At 41.8% G+C, this 22,579-nt stretch overlaps 1 protein-coding gene across 1 annotated transcript; it reads right to left on the minus strand.

The window, feature by feature from the left end:
- Positions 1 to 884: 884 nt before the first annotated feature.
- Positions 885 to 3,190, minus strand: SCG2 (secretogranin II). Its single transcript, XM_075004292.1, has one exon. It carries the CDS (start codon positions 3,188 to 3,190, stop codon positions 1,316 to 1,318), a length of 1,875 nt encoding a protein of 624 aa, XP_074860393.1. The 3' UTR covers positions 885 to 1,315.
- Positions 3,191 to 22,579: the final 19,389 nt, after the last annotated feature.

Raw genomic sequence — 22,579 nt, forward strand, 5'->3', positions numbered from 1 at the left:
ACAGCAAGGCTATGGCTACACTGGAGAGTTTTGTTGACAAAAACCGGTGGAGAGTTCACACACACAATGTGTTTTGTCAACAGTGTGTCGACAAAAGTCATCACTTTCGCTGACAACCTTCTGATACTCCCAGATGAGGAAGAGCGCCTTTGTCAACAGATTCTGTCAACAAAAAAGTGGTGTGGATGCTCATGCGGGGGTGCAGGGGTTGTTGCTTCTTCGGTAGCTATTCTGAAATAGCTGTATCAAAATAGAGCTGCTACACAAAAAATGTATTTTGAAATTGCACTTAGCTATTTTAGCAAACACAGTGCTTATTTCAAAAAAGCTATTTTAAAATAAGTGCTGTTCCAGATCTTAACAGCACCTATTTCATAATAGTTAATAGGCACTATTCCTCCTGCAATGAGGTTTGCCGATTTCAAAACAACACACCCACAACTTTGAGTTTGACAGCAAAGTTATTTTGAAAAAAACAGCTCTTACGTTGAAATAACTTGGCTGTGTGGACGTAGCCCCACTGACCACAAGTAGCAATCAGATGCTTAAGAATATGTGAGAAACCCTGTTTGGTGTCACTTCTGGAAATACACTACCCTCATGAATAGATCTGCCTCCCATAGATGCATCACCAATCATCTTATAAGGCCAGATTTTTAAGAGATTCCAGGCAGACTCAGCTCCAAGTGATATCAGGAGACCTGCCACTGCTCAGCACCTTCATTAATAAGGCCAGTACATGACTGTAGAGTCCAGAAATATTTTCTGTTGACTGATATCTAACCTTCCTAGCTTTGATTAATTTTTAGAAATTAAAGTAAAAGATGTTTGCTTCTAAATATGTCTATCAACTGTCATAAAGAAGCACAGTCTATTGTCCAGAAATAATATTTATTCATCAACAATAAAACACAGAATAGAAAAAAGCCTTATCAATAAAACTATATGTATGCTGTATTTTTATTCAGTACTCCACAAAAAACACTACAGACAGTAACAAAATAATTGAATTAATTTAAAAATCTTCAGATATGATAGCACTGTTTGTTTACCATGTTTTATCAGCAATGCGGTGGTCTTTTGTTTACATATTACAACTTTACTTAACTTCATAACCCTGCTTCTTAAAACTATTGAACCAATTGGTACTTGATTCAAGGTTTATAACATATATGTATATCCATAAACAATAACAGCTCTTAGAAAGTTACGCACTGTTCAAGATTAACAGCAAGTTGTTTTGGATGGGGGAAATTATAACTGAATGGGGGATAGAAATCAAAACATTGAAGAGAAATTATATTTGGGGTAACTATTACATATTTTCCATTGCCCTTTTAGAAAAGTGATCTCTTCCTTTGTCTGATTGCTCCTGGTTTAGGTACTCTAGCACCTTTGCTAGCATATCTTCGTCCAGATACTGCCTGTTTTGTGTGTCATCATTCTCCTGGGCCATGAGCAGCCTTTTGCTGAGTGATGTTAATTTTTCAGATTCTTGTGGTCCCAGATGATTTAAATGTTCTTTGATTGCTTGCTCAAGCTGGTCCTCTTCCTGCAGGTTATTTTCAGAGGAAACTGGGACTGGAATGCGTTTCATCTGGTTTGCATTGATAATTTCAGGGTATTTTGCCAACATCTTTGCCAAGTAGTCAGCTAGTTCTTCATCTTTCTCATTTAGTTTTTCATATTCCATTTGTCTTCTTTCCAAATCGTTAATCCAAACAGCTTTAGGAAGTTGAGGTCCTTTAGACCTTCTGGGGATGTAGGAAAGTCTTGGCAAGCTGTTCTCATCATTAAGCTGATTTATAAAGGAGGAGGTTTTCTGGTTAGCTAAATTGTCAGTCCCTAAAAGATTGACAATGTCTTCAATATTAAGGTCTTCAGGTAATGTTTCTGGCATAACATTAATTGCCTGTGTCATGTAACCATTTTTAGGGCTCATTGTATTTTTAAATACATCTGTGTGATCTAGATTGGTTTCAGGAATGTCATCATCAAGGTCTTCTGGTAGCTCTGGTTCCTGCTCTGTCTCTACTCTTTCAGTCTGCTGCTGCTTTTCTCCAGTTTTCAACATGTCTAATAAATCCTCTGGAGGGATTTGTAAATTCCTTGAGATTTCTATTAGTTGAGATATAGACTGGGGATCAAGCTTTTCCAGAAATATACCTGCCCTTTTTTCTTCATGGCCAGTCCTCAACCTACCACTTCCATTATTGCTCATCAGCCTCTTTAGATAATAATTCATTAGCTTTGTAATGTCATCAGACATTTGACCTTTACTGTCCCTCCTCATTTCATCCTCCAGGAAGCCTTGCTTCCCTGATCTCTTCATTTCATCTTCAATTTCTTCTTCGTGTTTATCAATTTCTTCCTTATGATCTTTTATCTCTTCTTGTGTTTGGCTTTCCACTTTTTCCTCTATTGGATTCCAGTCTTCTCCTCCCACTACATCTTCATAAGCAATATTATTCACTTTATAGACATCATCTTCATCTTCTGTATATAATTTCTGGTCCTCATCCAGCTTCTCTTTTTTGTGATTACTTGGTCCAGTCATCTTCCCCAGCTCCTGAAAGACTGATTCCAAAGTAGCAAGACTTTGGGGTGTATATTGTTCTTCTACTATTTCATTGGTCCGCTTGAAGGGACTGTCTCTTGAACTTTCTTCATCATGTATGAGTGGCATTTTGACATGCTTGTTTCCTCTCTCAGGCCACTTATAAGCCTCATAATCATCACTTGCACCAGCTGGAAAGTTATCTGAACTCGCAGTATATGGTTTATTTTCTTTTCCTCCAACCTTTGACTCTTTTTCTGTTTGCCTCAAGGCTTCCAACATTGACCTTACCCATTGTGACTCCTCTTCAGTCAAAGAATCTCTTATATTATCTGATAGGTGACTCTGATCCTTGCTTTCTTTCTGCTGCAGAAGAAATGGGGCACCTTGGTAGAAATTATAATCTGGGCCATTTTCTCCCTTGTTAGCTTGCTTATGAAGATTTTCTATATATTCCAATGCTTTGATCATATCTGGGCTTGGGAGCCTTTGTAAATTTTTCATTAAGTAGTCTGGGTCTTTCTGAAGCATCTGATAGTGTTGGATTGAAGCTGCTTCAACACAACAGAATAGGACAAAGAAAAAGGTGAGAGAGGCGGCTGCTCCAAGCCAGCAGGTTTTAGTATCTGCCATGTTTGAAATCTTTCCTTAAAATAAAGAAAAAGGACAGTTAACAAAGATAAAATTAGTAAATTGTGAAGCAAAAGCAAATTTGAGATTGCTGCTTTGAACTGGAACTCCTGGTATTTATGGTTTTATTGATCATGAAAAGCCAATAGAATTCCCATATGATTCCTTTTATGGAGCTCCTAGAATTATTCTGAGAGCTTATCTTGCAGTCTTCTAGGTCATTCCTTTGATAAGGTCATTGGGACCTACTGGTTATCAATCATAAATCCATTGCCTCTCTATGCTTTGGCAAGTAAAAAGTGCCTGATAAAGTGATTTTATAAATAAAGGAGATTGGGGGAAAAAATCAATATAGGTGCTAAAACAAAAAATCTAGGTGCTACATAGTTTATTAAATACCCATCTGTGCATCTAGATACAGATTTGAGCATCAATATTTGAAAAGTTGGCTTAAAGTATTAATACAGGCTTAAAGATAAACTGTACAAAGAATCCTGGTGCCCAATTGTCCAGTCTACCACCCTAACTCCACTGAATGATTTTATTCCAGGCTAACCCCAATGAGAGTGTGGCCAAGAAAATCATGCGGTAATACACAGGTTTACGTGTATCAGTATTGTAAACCTATTCAAATATTCTTCTACGCTGATTTTCAAAAATATGGTTAATGCCCAATTTGTTAATTTTTTCCACAGGCAGTGAGGAAAACTAAAACCCTTTGTTCTGGTTAATCTATTTTGTCCTTTAAGGGTATCATATTGATATCTTCCTAAATCACTGTAATTAAATGGATTTGCTCAGATTAAGGGGCAGTTTCTTCTGTGGTGGTGAACCAGCATTTCACTTTTGCTTTGAAATTAAAATGTGTGTTTTGTCATTCACTTCAAGGGAGTAGGATGGCTGCTTATGTGGAATCTTGACATTTTGGGCCAAATTCTCTGAGGGGTGAAAGCCTTGTGAGGTAGCAGAGATGCATGGCACCAGATAATTTTGGTCTCTCTAAAACAGAAGTAAAATAAATGAAAATATTATAACCATTATATGTCAGTATCACAGTCATATCACTGCAACATATGAAAATATTTCCATAAAAGGGATAATCCTACAAGGTGCTGGGCAGCCTCATCACCTATTGATGTTAAAGACTCCTTTGCCAGGAAATGCTTGGCACCCCACAGGACTGGGCTGTAACAAATACTAGCCTCTCATTTTACCCAGGTTAGTTATATTATTCTAGCAGTCATGAATAAATATAGTAAATGAGAAAAATGGTAAGGATAAAAACCACTTAGCTTAATTGACTTATTTGGTTTCATTAACTTTTCCCATGAGCCTATGGAAAACATTCTGTTGAGGTGTTACTGATTCATGCTAATAGACAACACGCACAGCCTAGAATTTATGCATGGCTCTGTGTGTGCGTGTGTGTGTGTGTGTGTGTGTACACACACACACATATATAAAAAAGAAAAAGCAAATACAATAAGTATGTTCCTTTCAACTCATACACAGGGTGTCCATTCAGATGATTCTTTATTGTAGTTTAACATGAAATATATTGACAAAATAAAGTAGCCTCAGTTACCCCTCTAAGTTTTCAGTAAAATCATTTTGAATATGAAATACTTATCCCAGACAAGTATTAATACTCCAGAATGGATTATTTCAGAGAGGTCAATAATATCATCTCTGGTTGTCTTTAAACAAAACCAAGAGAACTCTGAATCTTCTGTTATGGAAGAGGCATTAGCTTTGAAAAGGATACAATCACTCAAAAAAAAACCTGCACAGTAACAATTTTTATTGATTAATATCTATAGTTGCAATATAATTAAATTAATATTTCTCAATGGAGAAGTTGTATATTGATTAACCATTAGTTTATTAATAAACAGAATGCTGTGCATTTTCAATTGCTGAAAATTATTTCATAATGTTAGATTTAGCTCTTTCAGGTAATAAGTCTGCTAAAAACCTTCCTCTAATGAAGATGATCGCTTCAATCTCTTACAATTCATGCAATTTATGTAGTATTATATCCTCCATCATACTCAGGGAAATTTAAGTAAAATCATGAAAGAGATATACACAGTTGAAGTTTAGACAGGCTATCTCCTATAATTTTATTTAAAAAATTTCATTTTGAGAAAGGATATCATTTCCTTTCTGAAGATTTCAGATGCTCTTTGGTCTGGATCAGTTTCACTTCCAAGCTATTGGGAGATTATATCTGAAATATTTTAAAATAATAGTTGGATATAAATTTGTTTTAAAACCTCTGAAACTAGATTACCTTATTTAGGGGAAAGGGTCTTCTCCCCAATCTTTTAGGACTTTTAATTCATATATATGAGAAAAATAGAGTACATTTTCATGACTTCAGCTCCAGAAAAATAATTCTTTATTATTTTTCGTTCTAAAGCACATTACAATAAAACAGCTGTTTTCCCAATGACTAGAACAGTGGGGCCAGTCTGGATGGATTAACATATTTATCTGTACTGTGCAATCTGTCCAATTATCATCTAACAAAGAAGAAGTAACCTCTTATCTAGACTCTTTTCCATCAATTTAAATAGTCACCATTTGTAAATGAAGGGGATTAGTTTTCAGTGTAGTGAGTACTGTCAAAGGAAACACAGAGTGACAGGGGGGTCTTCTGAGAAGAGACAACCAAAAACAAAAATTCCCTTTCTGGGGTGTTTCCATGGCAGCACTAATATTTCTCATTAAGCCCCTTCCTGTAGATTCCCATGGTGCTTTGATGGGAATATAATAGATCAAATTAAAATTGTGCATGAAAACTCATAAGCTTTTTGATGTAACTCACATAGAATTCATAATGCTCTGTGAACTACAGCAGAAATTCCTATGGGAGTTTTCCATAAGGAAAATATGAAAATGCAACATATCCTCTTCAAAAAGTACATGAATGATGAACAATTAGCTTTGTTTGCAGACAATTAGCTTTCTTAAAAGTTTGTCTTTTTGCTAATGTACAAATTATGGTTCATATTTTAGTATTTTGCAAATCAAGTGCTTTCTGAATTGGCATACTGATTGTTTGGATGGATGAAAGACTAATTGAAATGAATATGTATCCAAGGCAAGCTCTTATTTACACAGTTATTTTAAATGTCTCACTGAAGCACAGAACGTGAATGAAATCACAAACAGAAACATCAAATACTGTTGTTTTCCCTTCAGGACACAAACAAAGCTGATGTCAAATTGGAATCACTAGCTGTAGGACAATTAACTTTCCCCATGTAGTCAATATTTTCATTATGCCCCTTTAGTTCTTTTTAATTCCATCTGAAAAGCATAGGTAAGAGATTAAAAAAAAGAGAAAGATTCAGCTACCTGGAAATCACTATTTCTATGCTAATTGGAGTGCATCAGGTTGTCATGGTGGTCCCTAATTCTGCTGGTTTTCTAATGTAGCATGGAATGGGAAAAGCCCAGAACAAAGAATATTACAGTCAGTCTTTGAAAGTACAAAGGAAAAAGCTCCCTTACCTGTGTAGCTTAGAGAGCAGAGTGAACTCAAAGCATAGTCTTCCTTGTCTTTTTGCGGCGAGTTTGTGGACTGTTTTCAGCACTAGGACAGCTCCCTCTGCTTATACTGTACATCACCTGACTCTGCACTGCCACATTGACGTCACCTCTCTCAGTCACAAACTACAAGCACAGAGGAGCTGTTGAGAAAATGCTGGAGAAAAATAATAGTTTGGGCTATTTTTGAGTTAATTTTTCTGTACAATTATGCCCCCTATCTGCCTCTTGAAAACACTACAGGCTTTATAGCATCCAAAAGCTTCAAAGCCAAAGAGACCCTTTTGAATAACACAGCCATAAATCCCTGAGGGAAGCACAACAAAAGCAATAAAAAACATGATAAACCATCTGTGATCTGCATAGGGTTCATAGCTGACATTGTAGCTTTCAACTCTCAGCACTTTTTCTGAGAATACCAGCCAGTGTAGCTAGCAGATGATTTTTCTAATCTAATACAGTATTAAATACTTAAGTTTATAAAGTCAACGTATATCTACCTCAACTTTCAAACTGTAGCCAGCCCCTGTTATGAACACGTTGGAAAGAGCCCACCTTACTGTTTCCAGTTTGATTGCAACAGACCCACAAAGGTGATAAGATTATAGCTGCGAAGACTGGATAGAAAAGTAGCAATGCATGCCTTTTATAAAGCATGTGGAGTGCTTGGCCATGCATTAGGACATGGTATGTAAGGGCTTAGTAAGGTCAGGTTCACAGTAAGGTCTGGTGCACAGTTGGCAAGTGTCTTTCCTGGGCATGCTGTGCCTCAGAGGAGCCAGTTCACCACTCTTTAAGTAGGTCAGTCCTGCCATTCCCCTCTCCCCTGAACTTGCATGGAAGCCCTCTCCTGCACCCCTCAAAAAAGTGGTGAGAGAAACAAAAATGGGCAAGAAAGACTGCTTTCATGTTGGTTGCATGTTGTGGGAGCGATTCCACTACACTAATTCACTGGCTGAAACCTTGGCTTAGGAGGGCAGAGTACCATGCAGCTCTACTGCATCCCATCATGACAGCAGAATGGCTCTTGGCTTTGGTATGGAACAAAGGTCCAGGGGCTAGCTCTCCCACACATCTTACCTTCTTGATGAAGAAGTGGGTAGGAAAGGCTCTCCTGCCTCGGTATTCATTTATTCACATGTAAACATGATGTGTCATTTCAGTAAGTCAGTGATCAGACTGCCAGAACTTGTACACATAGGCAGTTCTGACAGAAGTTTTGCTTGGCTGTAAATCAAAAGGCAGAAGATATAATACACTGGAAAATGCCATTCCTTGAATTGCAGTTCTATATGTCAGTAAATGCCTTCAACTTCTTTTCTGTTCCATAATGGTTATTTTACTTCAGCTACTAAAACAAGAGCTCCCTTTCCCCTAAATAAATCTCTCTTGACAATTCTGACCTTTTGAAGCACAAAATACAAAAATTAGGCTGAATGCCTCTTTCAATAAATATAAATATTACCCAGTTAAATTGTTGTAAAGAAGGAGAGAAACTCTATCCTGAAACTGCCCATCCACCAGCTACACTCATTGCATTTTGGCCCTTTGGCCACTAAACACTGTACCTGTCCTCTCCTCCCTGTCACCTAATATGATGACGTGGTCAAATAAATACATAATGTTTCTGGCCTTTTTATGGCTACGCAAGGGTGAGCCTCGTTTTCCATTTAATTCCCTGTTCAGGAGTTGGTTAAAATACAGCACTTGGGCTATGTCTACACTAAAGCAAGCTGTCAACAGAAGTTACTGTCAAAAGATATCTTCCGACAAAATTTCTGTTGACATATCGTGATGAGACTGCAAAGCAGATCCAAAAAGTGATCATCTCTGTTGGCACATAGCAGCCAGACTGCCTGGCCACTCTCTCGGCAAAATGGCCTACCAGAAGGTCAGAAAATAGGGCTGCCCAGTGTCCCAGAAGCCCTTTCTGTCAACAGAAGGCACTCTGAAGTATCCACATTTCCTTTCTGTTGACTGTTTCTGTTGATACAGGTGTTCTGCCTCATGAGGGAATGGCAGAACATTGTCAACAGAAGTGCTGTGTTCTGTTGATTTACTGTTGATAGAACACATTTGTAATGTGGTCTCTCCATGACTGTTGTTGACAAAATGCCAGTTTTGTTGGCAAAACCTTCTAGTGTAGATGTAGCCTTTCTGGTAGGACCCCAACCCACAGGGGGAGAAAGAGCCAAGGAGAACTGTGGCCCTTTTCAGCTTCCCTAGAGATAGGAGTGTAACAATGATTCAGTTGCAATACATGCAAAAGTGGTCTTTCCTAATCTGACATATGCTGTGTGGCTTCTTGACTGGTTTACAGACTGTGAAATGTTGTCAGACCTATTTCCCCACACAATCCAGCTAAATCATGGCCAGGATTAAAGAATGGTGAAATGGTTTGTCAAATACAATGTACTATTGCTCACTCAGCATAGGTGTGCTCCCCTAACCTACTGAAGAACACTCTGAGGCACTGGCCTTCCCAGGGACTTATTCCCTCTGCAGCAAAGCTATTGTGTACTGCAACAATTCTATAGTGGCACTGAAGCCTTGTGAGACATGTCTAATCGTTGTTCTTTTCACTGATGCGTTATTGCCCTCCTCCCTGCTATCAATACCATGGATAAGCTTAACTCGCTCTCCTGAGCTTCTAACAATAGTGTCAGCATCATTCATGAGTTTCGGAAATATATCAGCTACTGTAGCTGTCACCCAAGCTTTTTTCTTCCTTCAGTCATCAGTCAGGGCCTCTAAATCATGTCTCTCCTTATACCATTTACTCTCTGGCTGTGTCTACACTATGAGAGAAAATTGAATTTAAAGGAGTTAGCTCGACATTAAAACATCACTGTCTTCACTGTAATTACCATTAGCTCGACTGAGTGAGCCCCAATACCAATAACAAAATGTTGATATTACCGGAGGGGTATAACGTCAATGTCTAATTTAAAATTTCAAATAAAGGCTAGTGTGGAAGTGCCGTGTCTTTAATTAGAATTTATTAGCCTCCAGAAGTGTCCTGTATGTATCCCACAAAGCTACCCAGTGACCATCCATGTATGGCTGCTTCTTTCTCCCCTGCTCTCCATCCAGGTGTGCAAGAAGGTCACAGGAAGCCCACGAATTTCTGATCAAACTAGAATTAGAATTTCAACTCTGCAGTGCCCAGGCCTGCAAATAGAAAGGTCCAGATGCATGGCTAAAGGGACTGGGTGGGAGTGGACAGGACGGATAGCACAGCTGCCCCCGGCTATGCCAACGTCTGCAGAGGATGCGCGGCACAGGGAACCTGGGCAGGTTTGCGGGACGGCTGAAGGCACAGCTGCCCGCCACTATGCCAACATCCACAGCAGACGCATGGCTGACAGAACCAGATGGAGAGTGGATGGGGCTGATAGTACAGCTGCCCACCACTATGCCAATGTCCACAGAAGATCTATGGCATAGTGAACCCAGGTGGGTTTCGGGGAGGACTGAATGTTACTGGATGCTCTGAATTCTGGGACAGTGCTTTGCATTCTAGGATTTTAACATGGAACACCCACAAGCAACCGGGGCTAAGGCGCTGTGGGCTAGGTACCCACAATGCACTGCTCATGCTGTCGAACTTGCATAGGGCAATTGGGATACGGAAACTCGACATGGAAAAATGATGGGTCGAATTTCAAGAATGTTTGCGGATGCTTAAATTCGAATTCATAAGAATGAGGTTAAAAATATGAATTGATTAAAAATTGAATTTATCTCGTAGTGTAGATGCGGTCTCAGTTGAAATCAGTGGCTGTTTGGCACTTAATATCTTTGTGAATCTGGGCCTTATACCCTCGTGTTGTGAGAGGCTCTCTGTCGCTAAAGAGCTATTGTGGTTTCCACTCCTATTGAAATCGTTGGCACTAAATGCATGAGCAAGGGGTCCTGGAATGTGGTTCTAGTCTGTTGGACAGTGTACCAGCCTGAAGTCCCTTACTAAATAATCTTGGCTTGACAGTGGTTTTACAACGTATTTTAGCCATATTACACTCTTTGCTTCACTTGGGGCCAGATCATGAGAGGCAAGCCAATGCCCATGTTTTAAAAATGCTGTGTCTGTAGGGGATGTTTTGTAGTTCAGATAGGGATTAAGTGAAAAACCTCAAATGTACACTCATTAATATAGTAAATAAAGTCTCCTCTCCCCTACCCCCACCTGCTGTTGCATGAATTAAGAGACTCAGAACCTTGTGTGTAGGAGTTTCAGAGCAAACATTGAAAAGAGATTTTTAGGTCATGTGTTGAAAAAAGCCCCACGGTTTGGTTTTGTTTTTTTTGAGCGAAACTAAAATGACAGCCAATTGCACGTCGGGTATAGCATGATCAAGATAACAATATTGGGGAGGGGAAATCAGAACAATATGAAAGAACTGCTGCTGGAAAACAAGTGAGAGACAGCAGGGCTTGGACTTTGGGAGCCAGAACATCTGGGTTCTAGTACCATCTCAGCTCCCGATCTGCCAGTTGACCTGGGCCAAGGCCCTTCCCCTCTCTGTGTTCATATAACCTTTTCAATTTTGTTTATTCAGACTAAGTGGCAGGATCTGTCTCTCACAATGTATCTACACAACCTGTACCATGATGGGGCCCTAATCATGGGTGGTGTAAGTAACAAACAACATTGCCAGCATGCCTAGCTAGTAACTATGCTTGCCAACACAAAAAAGTGATCTGCAGTTTGTGAAGAGTTAAACAGGCTATTACCTAGACCATATAATTGGTGTCATCAAAGGTCACCGCTGCTTAAAAGTAAAATGGGATTGTGCCAATACTGAAGTAAATTGGATTTTTGTCACTCTCTCTCATTGTCAACTAAAAATATGTACTGTAAATGCACAGTTTAAATGCAGTCACAATATTTTAAAATTACTTTCTTATTCGATATCAATATGTGCAACATCTTTTCTTCTGGGGTGGGGAAGCTTTGCTTTAGCTTAAAAAATAACTGTCATTGTAGAGAGACGTTGGCCCAATGAAAGAGATTACCTTCCTCCCACCCCCACTAGACTGTTTAATTGCACCAGGCCCACTGACTGGGTGGGCAAAGGGAGCAGTAGTACCTGGTGTTTCAAAGGGGCCTCACACTCCAGCTACCACAGAAGCAGCTGTAGCTCCAGGCTCCTTTGAAACACTTCAGAGCACTGTGTTGCCACTCCATGCACAGCTCTGAGGGAATGGGGGGAGGGCTAACTGCCCTAAGCCCTGCCCCTTCAACCTTTGGACCTGCCCTATTTGGGGCGTAGAGCTAGGCCCTCTTCCAACCTTGCTCCAGGGCCTGCAGCTATTGCTATTTTACTTAGTACATAACATCTGACCTCAAACTTTAGTTGTATGTTGGACCGCTTATTTCCTGCATAGGGTTGGTGCTCAAAAGATCAGCTGTATCTGTATGCAAATCTCTCTGAGCTAAATAAACCTAGTTCAGAATAACTGGGTGTCTATTTCAAGGCAAGTTGTGCTTTCAACCCAGTTTAGTCCCTCTCATGTACATCCTTTTGGTGACAGCTTTTGCTAGCTTCACCCCTCTGTGAGTGGAAGCCCACTTTGGGATAACATCTGCACTGCAGCCAGGATTGCTAGAGCAGAGATTGATGTACTGGTCATTGATTTAGTAGGTCTGCTGAAGAACAACCAGATCAAATGCAGCTTGCCCACCAGTCACCTCCAGTACTCTACCCTGGACACGAAGAATAACATAAGGCAATGGGCGAGTGTCTCCCATCAACACCACAGCTAGTCAACCTAAGGTATGTTATTCAGGTAGCTGGAGTTGTGTACTTTTGGTCGACTTACTGCAGTAATCTAGTTGTAGCTTTAGACCTTAGGATCCAACCCTACATTTTGCCACCTAGGAAGAAAACAGTAAGGTCAGCTAAGTTTGGCATCTGCAAGACCTTCCCCTCTGGGATTCTAGCATCAGTAGCTGATTAAAGGGACTCAAAACAGATTCTTCAAAACACAGCATTATTGATTCACCCAAAGGTATGTACCTTGAGACAAGTGAGTTGGAACCACAGAAGGCCACCACACCTGTGTCTACCTCAGCATTATCCTTTCCACTTAGTACACACCCCCATCATAGATGGGGACATATTGGCAGCCACTACAGAATATGCTGCATCTCTCTGTCTCTGTCCTGAGCAATTACTGTCCATGCACCTCCCCACCTTCCTTTCTGGGCAAGAATCTAACCATTTCTTTTAGTGCTGTTTTGTTTTTCTTTCAATCTTATGTTCATGCTGCTGGGCATTCCTGAATTCTTAGGACTCTTATTCTCTTAAGGCCCTTTGGTATTTTCCATGGCAATATCTTATCTCTATCACTGTCAATTTCCTGCTCATTTCTTAGCATCCTTTAAATTAATTCTGTAGTCACGCAGAATAGTATCAGGCAGGGAACATGCATGCTGTCTCGCTCATTCTCCACAATGGTTTAGTTCAGAGTATTGCTCAAAGAGCTTGATTTCTTCAATGCTTGCTTCCCGATGTTGCTTAGGAACCAACACACCTAAGATCACTCCCAAAACAGGAATCAACTAAGCCATAATGAACTAGCCAAGGTGGCGCATTCACATATTGCAAAGATTTCATAGCACCTGGTCCCACTCCCGCACCTTGTCCTGTGGCGCCAACATGTCAGGAGAACTGAGCAGGAATATACAAGAGAATAATGTATTTAAACCTACATAAAGATTAAATAACGTATTGGCAAAAAGAGATCCAACATCATAACCAATGAGTGATTGCGATTATTTTGCTTTTAAGCCCTCAGGAGGGTTCAGACAAGGGAGAGTTCTCAGGAAGTGTGTTTCACAGGCAGGAGACTGTCCCAATAACATTTCAGCACCTTCCCACTTCAGGACAGATGACAACTGGGATAAGGCTATTATGTAGTTCAAGTACTATTATACTAGCACACGAATCAAGATCAGGGCTCCATCGTGCCAGGCGCAATAACCTGCCCAAAGCCAGTAGCAATGGGCCCCCATTCTCCTGAATTTCAATCTAGGGACAATGCTGCCCCTTGGGGCCCAATTAGTTATTGCCTTATGGTGCCTTTGCATCAGTTTGAATGTTTTTACCAAAGTGCAAAAGCCACGGAACTCCAGAAAAGGTGTGTTCAGACCCAATGTGTTTGCAAGGACATGTGTTTTCAAAAGCCTCTGACAAGATACTGTTCTGAGCTACTGCTGTGCTTATCTCAGGTAAGCCCACTGAATGTGATAGTTGTTTCATTTCCACAGCTGATAGAAGCTGAAGCCCCTTGCCTCAGCTTTCTCTCTACCGGGCCCCTTCAGGAATCTCTTGCTTCACTTGTCATCATCCAACTGGTGCCTGAGATCCTCATTTTGTCCAGCTTCACAAGACAGGTGAGGAACAAACGTTAAAGCCAATAGGTGAGATTCTCAGCTGGTGTAAATCTGCCCCCATGCCATTGAATTCGTAAAGTTCAGGCTGCCGTGCCTCCTTTGAAGGAAAGACAATTAATAGTTACATGAGGAATTAATCTAGACAATCATGCCAAAGCCCCATCAGATTCAAATGTATTTAAAAAAGGAACCATTTGGAGGTCCTCTTCTTTCATGATTTTACTGTTGCTCCTTTCTTTGACATCAGTGGCAAGTGGTAGCCAATATCTGAAGCTTTGCAAGTTGTCTTCCTTTATTCCTTCCTTTGCACTTATACACCATTCCTTCAAATTATGTAGTCAAACAGCATGCACGGCAATCCCTTTTTTTGGTGCCCAGGGAGCTGGGTTGCCTCAGGAATCGATTCTAATCAGACACCAAGGTTCAGCGCAAGCCGGCCTGTTGAGCTCACAACTGCTGTCTGCCCAAAACGGGAACTTTGTGTGGTCCAAAAATTAAATAGACAGCGCATCTTCCCAAGACTCAGACCATATGTTTACAACACTATATGCAACTCAGATCAGGCCTAACAAGGAGGCAAAATGTGCTGGGAACTATTCCAGTCCTCCTCTAGCAGTTCTTGCAGGACCTTTTAAAATATCCTGGTTTTCTTACAGAGGCAAAGTTCAGCTTCTGAATGTCTTCCTGAGTCTGCAGAGACCCAAAATCAATGAGCCCATTCCTTGGAGCCATCTGAGAAGCCACAGTCATCAGCATAAGTTGGAACTGATTTTTCACCAGCTGGTAATAGTCCTTTGCTCCCAACAATGAACAAATGTAGTCTGGGTCTGACCCAGTCTTTCTCAGAGAGATGGGAACTAACCCCATCATCCTTATTGTTACTTACTTCATTATCTGTCAGTGTGGATAAACATCACAGACTTTAAAGGTGGGTCAGAGCTATTTGGTCATTGATATCTTGAGTCTGTGTCCAGTTACGTCAGGGACAAAGCTATTTTTTTACCTCAGTAGTGCAAAATTAGCTCCTTAATGTCCAGGGCAGCTCTGACTTGGTCTTTAGTCCGTCCAGTGTTTCATTTGTTTCATTTATGCACTGTCCAATTTTATAAAACCTTCCCCCCCGCCCACAGTGGAAGGAGCCTGGAAGCAGTTTATGATCTCATGCCTTGCCTCTGAGGTATACCCCCAGTCTGTTCCCCCTAATTTTTTCCATGGGTTGTGTTCCATCCATATGCGGAATGAATTTTTCTCTGTGCACCCAGGTGTGTGTGAGTGTGCACCACCAATAGAAGCAAAAACCTAGCTGTGGACAGTCTGCTGGGCAGCATTTGACTCTCTCGTGAGCAGCTGCACAAGAACACCGCTTCCAGGGACCACTGCCCCTGGTCTTGAACAGAGAAACCAAAACAAGGTTGGCAGCCACCAGAGACAGGACAAAGGGACAGAGCCCTCACAGGAAGGAGAATGTAAAGGAGAGAGCAAAACCAGCATTGAGAAAGTTCCACCACTCTTTGCCAGTTCAGCCCCTGAAGTGGGAAATATTCACTAAGGCAGCAAAATACTCTCACACTAAAGGATTAAAATTTCCTTTTTTTTTTATACTTAGCAAAGTATTTTTATCCCCTTCCTGTCTCCTCCATCCTGCCTTCCCGCAGTAGTTTAAATAGTTTTGCAGGCATATGACATTGGCCTCCCGACATTCCATGTAAAAATATCAATACCTGCTTTGCGTAACTGCAATGAGCAAGTTACATTTACCAGCTGGCAAAGATCGAGAGTCTTCTGGGAGCTTGCTGGATCAAACTGTCATGATTTCAGCACTGCTTTGCGTCAGACAGCTGAATTTAAAGTCAAAACACACAGTTTCAGGGAATAAGACAATGAGAAAGTCTGAGTCATACTCTACTGAGGGTGGAGAGAACAGATTAATAGACAGCAAACATGAATGAAAGTGAATGTCTCATTTCAGTCATGCAGCCACTTCTTAAACTCAATATAAGCTTTATTTTTAGTCATCCGGAATGAAGAGAATTTCATTGAACTTTGCCAAAGAGAGTTTAGAAAAGATTTTTCACTGTTGTGGGCCAGACTCTGATTTCATTTACTCCGCTCAGCACATGGCACTACATATTTGGAAAAACTCTGCTGTTCACTATTAATTCTAGCCTGATATTTCTTCAGCCATCACCTTTAGCACAGATTGCTCCTATGGGAGCTTTTAGTGGTGTTAAGGTGCTGTGTGGTATAGCCATGACTTCAACCAGAATGGAAAAAGACACACTGGGTCACAGGGGAACCCACCAAAGGCAAGCGTTGACATGAACCAAGCTTCTGCCTTCTTCACTCCAAGGGTGGGCTCAAGGGGCAATGTCAGATACTGATGGCCAATTATTTCTGTTTTTCAGAATAAAGCTAACAGATGGGGGTGGCCTGATTCTGCTCTCTTGTTCTTTCACATTGGGGTAATTCTACCAGCATCTAATATTATTCTTATTTGGCATTTCCTCTCAGTGTGGTTGCTTACGATCAGGAAGAACAATTTGACTTGTCATTTGTAACTTTAGACCAAGGACACTGAAATGAAGTGTGTGTCAGAGCTTGAATTCACCTTAGTGCATTGCACCCCATCAAGTGGCTTCAGGCTTCACCTTAGTTAGCCTGTCACAAAACTTTCCTAAAAGTTATCAGATAAGCAGAACTTCCAGCACAAGGCACTGAATGCCATTCTTCCCCTCTCAGGAAGCTGGGGCTGTGAGCAACAGAACCTCCCCGGGCTTTAGATAAAATGCATTAATTTGGGGAATATTCTAAAGAATTAATTCACTGATCTACCCCCCTAATTCTTAAGTGATCTTGTATTTAGAACCTTAATGGTGGAGGAAATTTTGAAAAACTGATTTGCAAGCCCCTCGTTTTCCCCAAGAAGCTAAACCTGTCTCCTGTGCTGAGCAACACAGATGGGTGAATGAGAAAAACCAAGAGGTGAGGGGGAGCTCAATGCTTAGAGCTTGGTCCTGGTAAACCCAGGCTTGCGAGCTCAGTCCTCGAGAGGACAATTTAGGGGTCTGAGGAAGCTAGATTTAAAAAAAAAAAAATCCGTCATGGTCATGGCTGGTGATAGGTCCTGCTGTGAGTGGAGGGGGCTGGACTCAATGACCTTCAAGGGCTCTTCCAGCACTACGAGGTAGGTATATCTCCATATACTATTATAACCATTCTGCTTTTGATGAATTCCAACAACTGCACCAAACTCTTGCAGAAATGATACATATTATGGCCTAGAGCAGGCGTGTCCAACCTGCGGCCCGCGGGCCACATGCGGCCCTGGACAGCTAGTAATGCGGCCCCACAAGATCGTAAACTTTTAACATTATTATGTGATTTATATACATTAACTATATTATATATTTTGTATGCGGCCCAAGACTATCTTCACTCACGTCGGCCCAGGCAAGCCAAAAGGTTGGACACCCATGGTCTAGAGTCTCACTTGGTGTAAAATCAGTGCAGTACCGTTAAAGGCAATGGACTTGCTTTATGGCTCTGCCCTTTTACCCCCCAAAGCACTAGGAAATCTTTATTTCAATTTAAAGAAAAGGTTGTGTTACTAAGACCCTGGGCGGCATCTACACTTGCATTTCTCTTTCAAAAGAGGTATGCAAGTGAGGGGAATTGAAAATGCAAATGAGGTGCAGATTTACATCTCTGGCACCTCATTTGCAGATTCGTCTTTTGAAAGAGCTTCTTTCAAAAGAAGAAAAGCAGTGTAGACATGGCTCTTTCTAAAGTAAACCCCATCTTCGAAAGAGCCCTTCTTCCCTTTTTTATGGGAAGAAGAGTTCTTTTGAAGATGGGGTTCCCTTTAGAAAGAGAGGCGTCTACACTGCTTTTCACCTTTCAAAAGAAGAGTATGCAAATGAGGTGCCAGATATATAAATCTGCACCTCATTTACATTTTCAATTTCCTTCATTTGCATGCCTCTTTCAAAAGAGGAATGTACGTACAGACACAGCCACTGAGTTTATATTGCCCATTTTCTGTTTACCTTTCTAGAATGTCAGGAGTCCATAGCTTTAAAAATAACCAACCTGATCAATATGCTGTGATGTTTTTCAGAGGCCAGGCAATGATGTCAAGCTTTGTGATCAATGCACTGGGTCATATTAAAAAAAAACAAAACCCTCAGGTAAGACAATGTAATAGAAGCATTTGTATGTTTTAAAAAACAGGTCAGGAAGGGCACTTGGCACCCATAAGCTGCTAGCATTTGAGCTAAAAATATTTGCAAACAAAATTTGCTTACAAGGCACTAAGATTTTTGAGGCACAAAAACACAACATGGGGGAGATGCTCAACGCTGGGTCCATGGGAAAGGTTTGCCAACACTGGGGGCAGAAAAATACATGTTCGTTTTTCCCTACCCCCACATAGTTCATTTGTTCTTCATTCTCTCCTATTCACTGTACTCCTCTCGTTCGCACCTCTCATGCCTCCTCACTTTAGGTGGGTTGTCTTTGGGGCTCTTTCTCTGCTTTGCTTAGTCATTCTGGGTCACAGGCCATTAGGTTTCCTCTCACAACTGACCGCACATGTATGTGAGGAGGGAGTGGTGCGCAGGACCCTGGTGGGGGTTGTGGGGGCTGGCCCCAGTCTCAGTGTATAGCCACCTGTACATCAATGTAGAGAAAGCTGGGCTGCTTTCTGCGTCTCCACCAACAGCTGTCACAACATGGATCAGGCACTATGTGAGGGAAGGCTGGCTTAAAAGGGCTGGGGTCGGGGAGCTTTATGGAGAATAAGAAACCAGCACTATTGAGAGACAGACCTGGGGGAGGTGGCCCATGAAGTGCCCCCCCCCCGCAATGCCCCACCCTCCTCCAGCCATTTTTACCACCTCTGATGACTGCTGTATGGGGCAGTGCCTATGAGAGGAGTTAGCAGCAACCAGAAGCTCCATTTGCTCAAAAAGTATCGGGTGTTACTTGGGTTCTAGTGCCCTCTGCTCAGCCTGTTTCTTTGTACCCATGGCAATTGCAGCAGTCATTCAGTCAGACATTCTGGCCTGGGGCAGGGTGGGGGGAGTGGGGAAAGAAGTGGCTCAGGTCTTCATAACATTGAGGCAGATGGTGATTTTTGGTGGCGGGGGGGAACAAGTGGCACAATGGGTCACAGTCTTGGCAAAAGTACGCTATGGCCAGCACCAGTGATTCACAAACAGGCTACAGCATTCACACCGGTGTTCAAGCAGCACTGACAAGCTCAAGAGGAGTTAAAGAGCTTCTTTTAAATGCCATTGTGCTTTTAGGAGGTAAAACACACATTTTCACAGCGTATACCATCAGCTGCTTACCTTGAATGAGGGTTTCATGGATGACAACATGCACAGTGTGGGAGTGTGAAATCAAATTAGCTCAGCAAGGGTGTGTACATTAGACTGTTTCCCTGTAATCACTGGTTTGAGCATGCTACAGTTTAAACAAGTGGGTAGAACTGTTGGAATGCTTCTGAGCAAGGATTATTTACAAATTAATTCTCGTCCAGATAAAGGATTTTCAGCTACTCTGCGCCACGAGAGCTTTTGGGGCTAAGCCATTTTTTTATCCCTTAATTAGTCTCATAACCTCATTAGGATGCATGTTCGTCATTTGCAAACTTGAAAATGCTCAAGCGATATTCGCATCTGTTGCTGACATACGCCTCATATTTTTATCAGAATGGCTGTCTGGGGCTATGGGGGAGCAATTTATAGTAGAACAGGTGCCATTTATTTGTTTGTGCCATTAAATGAGTTATGAAGGACAGGCCAGTGAGCAGAGCAAAGTACGTGGCCAAATTTTCAAAACAGCCCCATGATGTTAAAACGGTGCTTTGGCAACACAGTTAGCTGGATGTCAGCTTCTAAGCGATTGTACATGGCAAAGTTTTTGAGACTGATCTTGCATCCATTGCTGTGGCTGCTGACAGTCAGCAGCTTCGCCCCACCCCTGCTTACTTCTTTTCTGAGGCCCCCACCACCTGCCCACTTCACCCTCTCTCACTCGCTCTCTGTGGGTGGAGCCAGGGATGAGGGCAGTTGGGCTGAAGGATGGGGGAGTTCCAGGCTGGGACCAAGGTGTTTGGAGTGTGGGTCAGGGGTTGGGCAGCAGGAGGCAGTGAGGGATGCAGGCTGTGGGCAATGCTGACCAAAGGTTGCGTCTACCTTACAAGATAAAATCGAAATTAATTCAGTTAGCTTGATTTTACCACGTGACTGTCTAGCCATTTGGCTCGATTTTGGGTGCAGTAATCTCAAGATTACAAAATTGCAGTTACCTGATGGGTTCAGCATCAAGGTTGCATTCAGAAGTTTGATTAAATGCAAGTGTGGAAGCACCATGTCCTAAAAGCGAATTTATTAACCTCTGGAGGCTAATCTATGTATGTAACCCGTAATGCTCCTTTCAGTGCTCTGCTCTAGCTGCTGCTCTCCAGTAACAGGAAGAGCCTGAATTTCCAAGTGGAGCAGCAAGACTTTAGCTGGGGGCTCATGTTAGTTTATGACAGCCTGAGAAATGGCTTCTTTCTTTCTATGCTGTGAGTGGTGTGTGTGTTTCCATCCATTCATATAGCCCCTGCAAGATGTTCATGGCTCTGTCTCTCTCTCTCTCTCTGTACATGTGCTACATTTGCCTGGCACCAGCCCCTGACACGCCATATCATGTGTCAACAAGGCTGTTCTGGGGGTCCTGCTGGCATAATGCACTGAGAAACTTCTCAGTGGTTTACATTTGTGTGCAAACCTCCTTCTCTCCCCCACAGGCACCACACAGTCTGGGTCTTTCCCACACTCAGCCACATCATGTGGGTTAACCCCCAACCCAACCCAAGCCAATAAAAGGATGCCTCTGCTGTTCAGTGCTGCCTGTTGTGGGTTTAGGGCGGCAAGGGCGCAAACAACAGGCTGGGCTTTGCTGCTGCCCTGCAGAAATTTCCCCCAGCAGTTAAGATAGTGGGGGCTTTACTGATGCCGGGAAGGAAGGGTGCGAGAATCCGAAAGTTCTTTCTTTCCTGCATTTTTCTAGCCACTTTCTTGTAACTTTAAAAAACCATGCAGAACCCCGCATTAAGATTCTCCCCAACACCAATATAGTGTATGGGGAAACAAAAAATTTCTTTCTTCCTACATTCTGCTCAACATAAGAAACATTCCAGGTGTTTGCATTATTTTTAGGAATCACATTTCTGCATGATGGGAGATGGGATACTCAGTGGGTGGCCATTGGAGAATACAGTCACTGTACCCATGTTGGTGATATAATGTATGGGGAAACTAAAAATTCTATCTTTCTAGCCTACACTCATCTCAAATTAAAAAACATTTTAGGCCCCCGCATTATTTTTAGGGATCACATGCATGCAATCATCTGTGAATGTCCAGTTGGGAATACAGTCATTGCACCCATGTTGGCAATGTAATGTGTGGGGAAACCAAAAAGTCTTTCATCTAATTTTGTGTGTCTCTGCATTATCTCCAGGGCTCACCGTATTTTCAGGGATCGGAAGGGGAATGATGAAATTGCAATGGGAGAAGATGACGTCAAGAACAACAAGCATACCTAGAATGCTACAGGGATGAGGGAATGGTGGGGTAGCGTCCCACAATTCACTACTGCAACAGTTGCTCTTAGCCAATGTGTGTGTGTGTGTGTGTGTGTGGCAGGACTGACTCCACTTTGTGGGAAGCGTGGTGGAAGTGAGGATGGTCAAAATTGAACTTGTAAATTCCAGAATTAGAAAATGGATAAAAATAAATTCTAATTTATCTTATAGTGTAGACGGAGCCTCAGACAGCTCCTGGGAAGTAACTAGCATGTCTCACCAGCATCAGTGTGGAGACATGTCCAGCAGGCTCTGTCTGCTGCCCCTCGCAGATCCCATTGACCATGGTCTGTGGTAGTGACTGGAGCTGCTAAGGTATTCTGGTCAGAAACTGTCCACCTGTCAACCCTAGTCCATGCTCATGGTTACTTGTCACTAGTCACCTTGATGGTAATTGTCTAGGGCACAAGAGGAGCCTCAGGTTCATAGGGATCCTGTAAGTCTAATATGGGCATTATTGTTCCTTGAAGCTTGACAGAGAAGGTCTCTACCAAAAAGCTGGTAGCTCACTGGTTGCCATAATAACTGTGAGATGTACAGATGGATAACATTTAAGAAGTCATGGCTCTACTCTGGAATTAAGCCAGGTCAGCCAGAGGTGACATATCTCAGACACTTTCCTTTGAGGCATAAGATACTTATCTCCCTGGGGTTCTCTCTCTTGCTCTCACTGTGTGTGTGTGTGTGTGTGTGTGTGTGTGTATATATATATATATATATATATATATATATATATATATATACAGGGCTGCAGTGGCATTTATAGTGGAGGTTAGGACCATACAATTACATCTCTCAG

Source organism: Carettochelys insculpta, chromosome 10 (assembly GCF_033958435.1).
Source record: "Carettochelys insculpta isolate YL-2023 chromosome 10, ASM3395843v1, whole genome shotgun sequence".
NCBI classification, from domain to species: Eukaryota; Metazoa; Chordata; order Testudines; family Carettochelyidae; genus Carettochelys; species Carettochelys insculpta.

Bases quoted from the DNA above. Each gene is read 5' to 3' on its own strand.
- SCG2 (XM_075004292.1), bottom strand. From the start codon at position 3,190: ATGGCAGATACTAAAACCTGCTGGCTTGGAGCAGCCGCCTCTCTCACC.